The sequence below is a fragment of the Papio anubis genome, chromosome 5 (assembly GCF_008728515.1).
Source record: "Papio anubis isolate 15944 chromosome 5, Panubis1.0, whole genome shotgun sequence".
Taxonomy (NCBI): domain Eukaryota; kingdom Metazoa; phylum Chordata; class Mammalia; order Primates; family Cercopithecidae; genus Papio; species Papio anubis.
In genome coordinates this window covers 171714351-171726923 of record NC_044980.1, presented here as the reverse complement: position 1 = coordinate 171726923, position 12573 = coordinate 171714351, and the positions used below count along the sequence as shown (strand labels likewise).

Here is a 12573-nt window from a genome sequence, read left to right as displayed (position 1 = left end):
GATGTGCCCTGGAGTCCAGCAAGGCTGCTGAGCTGTGCCGGGTGTCATGGATAGAGACACTCACACTGCAGCAGGGGCCTGCCACCATCCTAGCAAAAGCAATCATTAGTGACCTTTGTGCTGACCTTCTGATTTGGATTTGGGCTGGTAATTTTTAAAACATTTATGTTAAAAAGTCATGCTCGTTTGGTTTTTGATTTTGCGCTTACTGTTATTTTTAATTGACATGTAATAATTGTACATATTTCTGGGGTAGGATGTGAGATTTAGACACATGTATGCAACGTGTAATGATGACATCAGGGTAATTAGCATATCTGTCACCTCAGTTATCATTTCTTTGTGTTGGGAACATTCAAAGTCCACTCTTCCAGCTATTTGAAAATGCACCATACATTCTTGTGGATTCCAGGCACTCTCTGGCGCTACAGGGCACTAGCACTTATTCCCCCCATCTCGCTGTACTTTCGGATATGTTAACCAGCCTTTGGCAGTCCCCAGCCCGCTGCCCCCCAGCCTCTAGGAACTACTCTCTATTTCTGTGACATCAACTGTTCCAGCTTCCACATATGAGCGAGAGCGTGCAATATCTGTCTTTCTGAGCCTGGCTTATTTCATTTAACATAAGGTTCCCCAGGCTCATCCATATCTGGGCTGCCAATCTTTAAGTTCAGTGAGTACAACCAACCACAAGGCCTGAGCTCTAGCACCGAATCCCATCCACCCCAGGGTCCCTTCCTCCTCATGCCATCCCAAGCTCACTCCCTAGGAGGAGACAGTGAGAAAGGACATTCTTTCACCTGATTCCTCCTTCAGAACTGTGACCTCTCAAGGCTACCCAGAGGCGGATACTACCCGACTGGGACTTGGGATGAGCTGCAGGGATCAGGCTTGGATGTGATGTAGATACCCACTCCCTTCCTCCTGTATCAATTAGAGTAGGTGAGGTTATGCTACAGAAACAAACACACTTTGCATCCCAGTGGCTTAAAACGACCAAGATTTCCTGCTCATGCTGTATGTTCAGTGTGGGTTGGCAGAGGATCCGGGTTTTATTGTCACTCAGGTCCTAGGTGACAGAGCAGCCACTGTCTTTATGTTGCCAGATCACATGCCAGAAAAGAGAGATCTCTGAAGGGTCTTAATGGGCAATTAGATGCTCCAACCAAAAAGAGACATGCCCCACTTTTGCTCACAGCTCATTGGCCAGAGCTAGTCACATGTTCTTCCTGGTCATGATGGGAACAGGAAGTGCACCTCCCCTTGCCCTCCTCCAGCATCCTCTAGGCTGTCCACATGTGTGCCAATGTCCCACAAGTCCTGGTCACAGGACATCACACTCTGATTTATGACTTATTTCATTAGGACTCATGGAAACCTTATTAGAATGAGTTATCTCATCTCCCAGGAGCAGGAAATAAAATCATACAATTAACTCTGTGCTTGGGACTTGGGAATTGGTCTGACATCTTGTCAGTCATTGACTGGGGCCCTGGGAATGACTTGTCTTACCTAGGCTTGAGTTGTGCTCCCTTCTTCTGGAACTAAGTGGTTTGCTAACAATACCCTTTGTTGTTTTGTTTTGTTTTGTTTTGTGATGGAGTCTCACTCTGTTGCCCAGGCTGGAGGGCAGTGGTGAAATCTCAGCTCACTGCAACCTCCGCCTCCCAGCTTCAAGCGATTCTCCTGCTTCAGCCTCTCAGGTTGCTGGGATTACGCCACCAAGCCAGACTAATTTTTGCATTTTTAGTAGAGACAGGTTTTCACTATGTTGGCCAGGCTGGTCTCAAACTCCTGACCTCAGGTGATCCTCCCACCTCAGCCTCCCAAAGTGCTGGGATTACAGGTGTGTGCCACTGTGCTCAGCTAACTTTTTGTTATTTATACACACAAAGAGAAATATGTGGTTCTACTTATATTTATGCAAGAGATATATTTATGCAAGAGAAAAAACACTTGCATACGTAGCTACCAAGGAATGCACATCTCTATTTTATGGTCAGATAAGTCCTTAAAGGGGAAAGGAACACGCCCAGGACTCAGAGGGACTGTTGGTTCTCTTGGAGGGAACTACTTCGGTGTTTGGAGTCTATGGTGAGAACAGAAACCAAAATGACGCTGTGAGAATTGTGGAGGAAAAGAGGAAGGGCGCCGCTCACAGAAGCCTCGCTTTTGAAACGATACTGTACACGTCTTATTTAAGGAGGAAGTTTAGGGCGCTGAGTTGAGTATAGATTTTGGTTTCAGGCTTCTTTGGATCCGATCTCAATTCTTCTACTTCCTAGTTTTGTGACGCGGGCAAGCTGCTTAACTTCTCTGAGTCTCAGTTTCCTGTCCAGGACAGCTTTCTTCGTCCTGAAGTCAAATTGAGAGTGCCTGCGAATGTCACGGTGCAGAGAGGGTGTGCAGGACGCACGGTTCCAAGGCCACCCTGGCTGTCAGGCGTATGTCATGATACAAAATGGAATGGGATGGTTCCCAGTGGCTTCCCGTGTGTGGTTCCTGTGGGAATCATCTGTGTATGCCCCTGTTCTTGATACAGCTGTTTTTCTATTAGTTTGGTGCCAAAGTCCTTGACATTACTTTTAATGGCAAAACCGCGATTACCTTTACACCAAGCGAATATGTCAGTTGCAGTTTCTTTTCCTGCCCTGCGTTGGTTTCTGCAAGTACCTTCACGTGGGCGGAACATGGAAAGTGATCGCCCGCTTCCTCTGGCCTTGCACACCACACTGGGATCTCCACCTCCCCTGCCACGGACCCTCCCAGGACTGTGAGCTCTTTGGGGTGAGATCCACATGGCATTTGCCGTCTGTGGAGGCCTTGCACGGAACAGGTGCCTCACAGAACACACACAGGGACTTCTGGAAATGGGGTAACGGGGGGACTATGCGAGGCCTTAGATGACCTAGGGCTTGGCTTCCGCATCTCACCTGAAAACTGCGGTGACTTTGTGTGGAAACTCATGCAGGTGAGTGTGACTGCGGAACCTTTTCTTCCATGTCGAAGAATGGAGCCCAGTGGGAACAGGTCCTGAGAGTGACCGGGCCGGGCCTTTGTACCACGTGGACCAGATTCCCAGTGGACGGGGTCTGTCAACACTGCAGACTGCTCGGCCCGCCACTGGGCCACCAGGCGCCAACCCCTCTCTTCCGTTTCTCTCCATCCCCCTGCAGTCGATGAGCCTCATCGAGATCGGGAACCCCTCTCAGAGCCTGGAGAATGTCTGCCGCTGGGCCTACCTCCAGCAGAAGCCAGACGCGGACCACGACGAATACCACGATCACGCCATCTTCCTCACACGGCAGGACTTTGGGCCCTCTGGCATGCAAGGTGAGCCTCACCCACGCAGGGCCACAGAGGCATGAAATGGAAATAAGCCCCTGGCCGTGCAGGGGGCCCTGGGAGCCTTGGCCCAGCCCAGGGAAGCGTGTCAGGGCAAGGAAGGCTGTGGCCAGCTTAGCTGGGTGAGGGTGTGGGGCAGTGCACGGACAGACAAATACACATTAGAACAGAATCCAGTGTCCTGAATTGGACCTATGTGTACAGGGACACTTATGTGTCACAAAAGTGACATTTCAGAGAAGAGGAGGAAAACAGTCTAACAAATGGTGTGGGGCCAATTTGGAAAGAAAGGAGGCCTGTCCCCTCCACTCACTCTGTAGACAGAGAGCATCTCACATGGATTTTAGGTCTAAATAAGAAACGCAAAATAATGAAAGAAGATGACGTAGGCGGACGGCTCCATGTTCTTGGAGTAAGAGACGTTTGCTTTAAACAGAGACAAAAAAAAAAAAGGCCGGGCGCGGTGGCTCACGCCTGTAACCCCAGCACTTTGGGAGGCCGAGGTGGGCGGATCGCGAGGTCAGGAGATCGAGACCATCCTGGTTAACATGGTGAAACCCCGTCTCTAAAAAAAAAACAAAAAATTAGCCGGGCGTGGTGGCGGTGCCTGTAGTTCCAGCTACTCAGGAGGCTGAGGCAGGAGAATGGCGGGAACCCGGGGGGCGGAGCTTGCAGTGAGCCGAGATAGTGCCACTGCACTCCAGCCTGGGTGACAGAGCGAGACTCCGACCTAAAAAAAACCCACAAACTCAATGGAAATAACTGATAAATAGTAGCACATTTTAAAAGTTTGTGCATTAAAGGCACTGCTAATCCACTGGGGGAAATATTTATAAAAAAGGACTGATACCTGAAGTATATGAAGAACACCTACAATAATAGTAAGGATAATAAAGACAATCCAGTCGGAAAGTGGGCAGGAGACTCTTTTGAGGCTCTTAACAAAATATGAATGAGCAATAAACATATGAAAAGGCACTCACCCTCAGCAGACATTGGAAAAATGCAATTGAAACAATGAGACTGGGCATGGTGCTGGATGCCTGTAGTCCCAGCCACTCGGGAGCCTGAGGTGGGAGGATTGTTTGAGCCCAGGAGGTGAGCTATGATTGCACCACTGCACTCCAGCTTGGGCGACAGAGCAAGGCCTTGTCTTAAAAAAAAAAAAGGAAACAGAAGAAAACCACAATGAGATATCAAGACATAGCTAATAGCTTAGTTAACTTGAAAAGACTGAAGCTGCCATGTCTGGCTGAGGAGTGGATAGCTCGCCCTCGAACGCACTGCAGCCAGGGGTTGCGCCAACCATGTGATGAGGGTGCACTTGGCTCTTTTGTCTTGGTGAGGGCACTAACCGGAAGCAGAGCTATCCCCCAGGAGAGGAAACCAACACAGCTTTTATATTAAGTGACCCGATCACTCATTTAAAAATATGAAACTGACCGGGTGCAGTGGCTCACTCCTGTAATCCCAGCACTTTGGGAGGCCGAGGCAGGCGGATCACTTGACGTCAGGAGTTCGTGACCAGCCTGGCCAACATGGTGAAACCCCGTCTCTACTAAAAATACAAAAATTAACCAGTGTGATGGCGGGCGCCTGTAATCCCAGCTACTCAGGAGACTGAGGCAGGAGAATCGCTAGAACCCAGGAGGCAGAGGTTGCAGTGAGCCGAGATTGTGCTACTGCACTCCAGCCTGGGCAGCAGAGTATGAGACTGTCTCAAAAAAAAAAAAAAAAAATATGAAAGGACACCCAAGGGTTACCAGATATTTTTTTAAAACCCAAAACACAAGAAATCATTACAGCATGAAAAAGACGGACCAAGATGTAAAACAAAACAAAAAGTTTGAAAACTGGCTCTAGAGAAAACAGAGATAATTTAGAGACAAGAAAAGCAGGTTTTTAAAAGTAGTATTCCCAGAATGTTTGAGAAAATACATCCATAAACCCAGAGGAGGTTTCTATGAAGAATTAGAGAACAACAAAGCATTTGTATAAAATTATGGATAGGATGGGGAAAGTAAAAAATTTGAAAGCTAGACCGGGCACAGTGGCTCATGCCTGTAATCCCAGCACTTTGGGAGGCCAAGGCTGGCGGATCACGAGGTCGGGAGATCGAGACCAGCCTGGCCAACATGGTGAAATCTCGTCTCTACTAAAAATACAAAAATTAGCTGGGCATGGTGGCAGGCGCCTGTAGTCCTAGCTACTCGGGAGGCTGAGGCAGGAGAATCGCTTGAACCCGGGAGGCAGAGGTTGCAGTGAGCCGAGATCACGCCACTGCACTCCAGCCTGGGTGACACAGTGAAACCCTATCTTAAAAAAAAAAAAAATCGAAAGCTGAAATGAAGAGTCAAGGGCATCTCCCAATGGGAGCAAAAAACGAAAAGATTAACATGAGAGAAAAGTTAGGAGACATTTCCTCCATCGAGGAGGCACAGTCTATCTAATAAGATTCCGGATGGAGAAAACAGCCGCACAGTAAAATAAGAGGGAAGAAAACAAAGAAAAACATAAAGATGCGCTGTCAAATCTCACAGGCTCCTGTAATGCTAAGTAGGATGAATGAAAAGCCTCCCACGAGGCAGATGCATCTGCAAGCCTTGCACACAAAGGACAAAGAGGAGATGGCAACGTTCCACTCCGGCACACAGACTCAACGCTCGTCTCAAAATCTGCAGAGCAAAAAATGCAGATTTCCCTGTTTATTACAACGGGAAAAGACAAGGGTTAGATCACCACACTTCTATTTTTAGGGGCATACACCGCCCGCTCACCCGGGGTCCCAGTGACCCTCCTTCCCTTCTCCGTGGACCGCGTGGCCTCAGGGTCTCTCACTGGGGCGTGGCAGGAGTGAGGGCAGATTGGGGTTCTGAAAGTCAGGGCTCTGTGCTTGGCAGGCCTCTAGGAAGACTCCCAGGGGTACAAGTAGAGACCTCACGTGGCACCCATATCCCTGTATGCACTTCTCTATTTTGTCCGAGCCGCCTTCCTCTGCTGAGACAAGGGCTGGGGAAATGAATCGGCCTCATTATCTGTCTTCCTCAGTTTGACGTGGGGTCTCAGCGTCATGAACTTCTGCCACTCTCCCCCTGGCCCTGGGCCGTCGTAGGCCACTGGTCTCATCTTCTGCGGTGGCTCTGGCCTCTCACTCCACACCAGCCAGGCCCCTCTGGGAGATTCTGCAGGCCAGTGTGGCACATGGGCTGAACAGCTTTGCAGCCTTCTGCGGCATTATGGAAACAGGTTTAGCTGGGGTCTCAAGGACCCCAGAGAAACAAGGGGAGACCCAGGAAACATCCCCTAGAGGAGGTGGGCTTGGAGGGTGTGATGCCAGGCAGATGAGGGGCAGGATGCCTCTAGCAGAGAGAGGTGTGGAAGCAGGTGCTGCTCAGGGGCCACTCAGTGAGGCAGGCAGTGGGCAGGGGCAGGTGGCGTGAAAGAGAACGGCAGGCAGGAAACTGTCAGGTGTCAGACAAGCCATAGCAGGTGACATCTGACTAAGCAGAGGGCCCCAGCTGCAGTGTAGCTGTTGCAGGCAGAACGGCCACGGGGCTTGTGTGGTGATGGGCTGGGGGCCTGCTGTCAGCCAGATGTCACAGGCTATGAGGTGTCTGCTATGGTGTCTTCTGAGCTGTGCCAGCTGGGGGTAGTTACCTGTGGAACAGGAGGCACTGGGGCCTTGAGGAGAAGCAGCGCCTGGAAGTTGGGCCAGGTCTTACCTTCCCATCCAGTCTATGGCAGCGTCTAGAGCCGCCTCTTGTCTCCTCCCAGGCTATGCTCCCGTCACCGGCATGTGCCACCCGGTCCGCAGCTGCACCCTGAACCACGAGGACGGCTTCTCCTCAGCCTTCGTGGTGGCCCATGAGACTGGCCACGTGTAAGTGGAAGGGCAGGACACAGAGGGGCCTCCCTAGGATCCCCAGCCCTGGCTGCCCACTTCTCCTCTGTGCCTTAAGAGGGACACACCCTGTGTGAAAGCCACTTGGGGCGTGGTCTCCTGTCTTCCCAGCGCTGGGCAGTGCTGGCCCAAGGCCCACTGTCTGCTGAAGGAAACAATCAAAGGAGGAAGGGCTCACCTGCAGACTGAGCAGGCGCTCTGGGCCAGCTAGAGCTGGGGCCTTGCCGCATTATCCCATCCAAGCCCCCAGGCAGGGTGGGCTCTACCCCATGTTGTAGAGGAGGCTCAGAGGTTTGGAGGGTGGCTCGCCCAGAAAGCTGGAGGCAGGGAAGCCATGGTTCTGCCCAGGTGTGCATGCCCCTCCTGGGGACAGGATACCTGGGGACTACCCGCTGGACACTCTCTCCCCAGAGTGCCTCAGCTTTCAAAGTGCAGCAGGTCGGTGCCACCTGGCTCAGGGTGGGCCAAGGTCAGGGGAAGCCCGTGGGGGAAAGATGGGGCTCCCTCCTATCATCGGGGCGGGGTGGGACTGGCAGGCCCATGTGCCAATAGGATTCAGCCAGCTGCCTCACCCCTCGCAGGCTGGGCATGGAGCACGACGGGCAGGGCAACCGCTGCGGCGATGAGGTGCGGCTGGGCAGCATCATGGCGCCCCTGGTGCAGGCCGCCTTCCACCGCTTCCATTGGTCCCGCTGCAGCCAGCAGGAGCTGAGCCGCTACTTGCAGTGAGTACCACCCCTGTCCTCCGAGGGCGACCCCTCAGTCCCTGGGCTCAGCTCTGGGAGGGTGCAAGTCCCCATGCACCAGAGCCCTCCGACCTCAGGTCCTCTAGCCTTGTGTGCAGGGAGGAGAGAGGGCACACCTGTGAGAGGAGCCTGGTGTCTGGAGGAGAACCCATTGTCAGGGGCCTGTCCTTGAATGGCAAGTAGGCAAGGCAGCTACCCTGGGGTCTACACAAGCCGGGTCCTGGTATCTTACACCAAGGACAAGAGATGCAGCAGGGAAACTGAGGCAGCACAGCCAGGGGCCGGGATGTGCAGGTAGGGCTGCCGTGGCAGCTCCAGCAGGGGCCTCAGCTGCCTCCAGGGCTGGATGGTCAGCCATGCTGAACGCTGCTTGCGGTCCCGTGTGTCCCCCACAGCTCCTATGACTGCCTGCGGGATGACCCCTTCGCCCATGACTGGCCGGCACTGCCCCAGCTCCCAGGGCTGCACTACTCCATGAACGAGCAGTGCCGCTTTGACTTCGGCCTGGGTTACATGATGTGCACAGCGGTGAGTGTGGCAGCCCTGCAGCGGGGTCCCCTCCCAGACCTGGGGGGAGGTGTGCTGGTGTTGGGGCAGCTCCTGGGACAGTGTGAGGATCGGCCCAGCGTGGGGAGCGCAGAGCAGCCCTCCAGAGTGGCAGCCTCTCCCTCTGCACCCACCACTCCCCACCCGCTAGGCACCCTGAGCCCACCTGGCAGGCCCAGACGGTCCTAGGCAGGAAGCACATGGGTGACAGGGCTGTGACCAGGGTGTCAGCCAGGGGCAGTGAGAGCCTGGCAAGGCCTTTGTGTCAGCCTGCAGAGGTCAGGAGGGCTCCCAAGGAAGAAGGGAGGCCTGCAGGCTAAGCAGAAGGAGAGGGCATTCAGGAAGGGAGGGCCACGGACACAGAGGCCTGGAGGAGAGTGTGGCAGGCACAGGAGCACTCGATGCTCTCCAGGGCCGAGTGCCAGGGCTGAGCCGTCAGAGGAACCGGCCATGAGCATGGAGGCCGTGCGGCGGAGCTTCAGTGTCTGTGAGCGTCTTCATGCTCGCCTCTGCTGCATGAAGGAAAAAAGCAAAGTAGTCCCATTTTACAGATGAGAAAACGGAGGCCCAGAGAGGCTAGGTAATCTGCCTGAGTTCACACAGCGAGCAAGTGGTGGAGTCGAGTACCAACGCAGGAGGGCTAACTCCTTCCAGGACTCCCTAAGGAGCACGGTGGACTCGATTCTCATGGCGATGGGGGGCTCTGGAAAGGCTTGAGTAGGGGAGCCTCAGGGCCGCGGCTGAGTTTCAGCTGATCCCTCAGGGCTGTCCTGCGGGAAGTGCTATCAGAATAGGAAGCAGAAAGGCCAGGCAAGCGGACTGTGAAGGCCGGGGTAGGCCGAGGCTGCAGAGGGGGCAGGCCTGTGGGGTGGGGGCAGGGCTTCACCTGGGTTTAGGAGGGGAATCCACAGCAAAGAAAGGGTCAAAAGGGACCCACTTAGCCTCAGGTGGGCACATAGGGCCCAGCTGCCTGCCAGGCCCCCTGAGGTGTGCAGCCTCCAAGGGCTGGAGGCAGAGAGGCCCAGCCGCGTCCAGGGATGCTGCAGCCCCCGTGCTGTACGGGCAAGGTCCTCACCGCCCCAGAATCATGACACCCACCAGCCACACAGGCCCATCACGGGCCAGTCCCACTGGGGCATCTCAGGTTACAGGACCCGGGGGGCGGGTGGCACCCCTGGGAGGTCCCTGAGGCAGGAGGGCCTGGCAAGCTGTGGTTCTGTCTTCCAGTTCCGGACCTTCGACCCCTGCAAGCAGCTGTGGTGCAGCCACCCGGACAACCCCTACTTCTGCAAGACCAAGAAGGGGCCCCCCTTGGACGGGACTATGTGTGCACCTGGCAAGGTGAGGCAGGATCAAGGGCAGCAGTACAGAGGCCAGGAATCTTAGGTGCCCAGGTCGCCAGGGACAGGCCCTGAAGTGGAGGTGGGGGGCCCTCTCAGGGGACCTCTGGTGCCCTCTCCTCTCCCCTTTCTAATTACCCCTCACACGCTATACGCCAGAGCTTCCTCCACCCTGTGCAGAGCACACCTGGCATCTGAGAGCTCCTCACAGTGCTTCATGCCCCCCACTCAGGAATCTCCCTCTAAGGAGTAATTTCTGGGGTCCTGGCAGCCTTTGGTCACCCCTGGGCACTGTGGGTCACCTTCGAGGCCAGCATTGGAGTCCTCGGCCCCAGCATGAGGCTTAACCTCTCCATCCCCAGGATCTCGGTGTTTGTCCCTTGCTGGGCACGCTGTCCTTCAAGGTCACTTGATGGCTGCCCCAGGCCCACTTCCCACCCTCTGGTGACTCTTGAAAGAAGGGCTTCTTCCCCATGGTCCTCCCAGAACTCCAGACCTGATTCTCATTGGTTCAGATGAAATCACACACCCCCTACTCTGCCAGTTAGTTGCTAGGGGGCTGGCATATGCAAATGAGCTAAGCCTGGATCCATGCCCGGGAAGGCTCAGCCCCACTGAGACCACCCTGGCCCTGCAGTGGGGGCAGGGAGTGGGGCGTGGACACCGGTGCACATCCCAGCCAGGCCTGGAACGCCCCCAAACTGTCTGGACCTGTGGCTCCTTGATGGAAGTCTTTGGCTCGGGACTGGGCCAGCCACCTAATTTTAGTCCCTGGTGGAGCTTCTGAAAGAAACAAATTCCCAGGCCCATCCCTGAAGACTTTTGTTGGGGGCAGGATCCAATAATTGTTTTGGGTGTTCTTTTTTAAACTATGGTAAAATTCACATAAAATTCACTATCTGAACCACTTTAAAGTACACAGCTCAGGCCGGGCATGGTGGCTCATGCCTGTTATCCCAGCACTTTGGGAGGCCGAGGCTGAGGTCAGAAGTTTAAGACCAGTCTGGTTAACATGGCAAAATCCCGTCTCTACTAAAAACACAAAAATTAGCTGGGCGCAGTGGTTGGTGCCTGTAATCCCAGCTACTCAGGAGGCTGAGGCATGAAAATCGCTTGAGCCCGGGAGGCGGAGGTTGCAGTGAGCTGAGATTGCGTCATTGCACTCCAGTCTGGACGACAGAGCAAGACCCTGTCTCAAAAACTAAAAATAAAAGTGAAGTGCACAATTCGGTGGCATTTAGTACATTTAGTACATTCGCAATGTCGGGCAACCATCACCACCGCCCGGTCCCAGAGCTTTTCATCACTGCAAAAAGGAAGCTTCATTTATCAGTCATTCCTCCCTTCCCTCCTCACCCCATCCCCTGGCTAGCACCAGTCTGCTTTCTGTCTCTAGAGTTGCCTATTCCGGAATTTCATATAGATGGAATCATACATATGTGGCTTTTTGTATCTGACTTACTTCATTCAGCAGAATGTTTCCAAGGGTCATCCTGTGTGGCGTCTGTCCGCTTTCCATTCCTCTCGATCGCTGAATAACCTCCCGTCGTGTGGATGTGCCACATTTGGTGTATCCGTTATCTCCATGGAGGGACATTTGGGTGGTTTCCACCTTTTGGCCCTTGTGAGTCATGCTGCTGTGAACATTCGTGTATAAGGTTTTGTTTGAAGACCTGGGAATTGGTGTTTTTAAGATGTGCCCAGATTTAATGAAGGGTTAGAGTTGTTGGTAACTCACTGGGGGCCTGGTGAGGCCAGAACCACCCAGCTAGTCCCCTTCCCACAGGACCTCAGCAGAAGGAGCAGGGCAGAACATCTGCCGTGACCCCAGGGGTGCTTGCGGAAAGCTGAGTTGGAGAACAAGACCAGCTAAGCATGGCTCCCTGCCCACCCCACCTGCCCCAGGCAGGGAGGAGGCACAGGGAATGGGAGGCAGGCCCTGCACAGGCATGCTGGCCAGGGAGCAGGAGCAGGAGCAGGTGGGGCCCCCACATGTGTGTGTGTGGCTGGCCTGTACCCCAGCTGATTGCCCCCTGCTTCTCCTGCAAGGTAGAAACGGGGTGGGGGAGGTCTGGTGAGGACAGGGAGCAGATGCAACCAAAGTGTCCCCTCCTCACAGAGACCACTGACCTGTCCGCAGCCCTTCACTCATTTTGGTGGTAGGATCCTCTGCATTTAGCCCAGTAAGTGACATTGCCTTTTATGTATAAAGAATAGTTGTGCTGACTGAGGGGCAGAGCTGGAGCTCTGCTCAGCCTCCCCTGGTTCCCGAGGAGCACAGGTTGAAACTGACCTAGATCAGGATTCAGTGTGGGGTGTTAGGGGAACGTGGAGGAGGGGCTCCTCTGGGCAGCTGTCAGAATCCCTGAATGTGGGTCTGGATGTTTCCCTGTTCTATGCATCACCGTTCTCTCGCACTGTGATTTTACGTCTGGAAAGCAGTCATCTTCTCTCTCACATTTCCCTGCAAGGGGAGCCAAAGGGGAAGGAGAGAGAGGAGAGAGCAAGGCAAAGCCTGGCCGGGCTGGAGAAATGGCAGGTTGCCTGCTGAAAGTGGCTCTGGGACAGAGCTGTCCGTCTGCATCCCCAGACACCCAGCAGGGGGCTGTGGAGAGCTCAGGCTCTGCAGGAGGCCGCTGACTGGGAGCTCCTGCTGGCTGTCCCAGCACCTCACTCCCCTCTTGGCCTCCGTTGC

The 12573-nt window shown here is 54.1% G+C and overlaps 1 protein-coding gene across 4 annotated transcripts in view; it reads left to right on the top strand.

Moving 5' to 3' along the window:
* Nucleotides 1-12573, top strand: part of ADAMTS2 (ADAM metallopeptidase with thrombospondin type 1 motif 2) — a 232972-nt gene that overhangs the window by 178626 nt on the left and 41773 nt on the right. For all 4 annotated transcript variants that reach the window (XR_004183937.1, XM_031666680.1, XM_031666679.1 and 1 more), the window contains exons 6-10: nucleotides 3177-3333; nucleotides 7120-7225; nucleotides 7828-7971; nucleotides 8388-8520; nucleotides 9766-9879. Coding sequence is in view for 3 of the 4 variants with exons in the window: in XM_031666680.1 (XP_031522540.1) it covers nucleotides 3177-3333; nucleotides 7120-7225; nucleotides 7828-7971; nucleotides 8388-8520; nucleotides 9766-9879 (654 nt within the window). In the remaining variant the exon portion in view is untranslated. The remainder of the gene's footprint in view (nucleotides 1-3176; nucleotides 3334-7119; nucleotides 7226-7827; nucleotides 7972-8387; nucleotides 8521-9765; nucleotides 9880-12573) is intronic.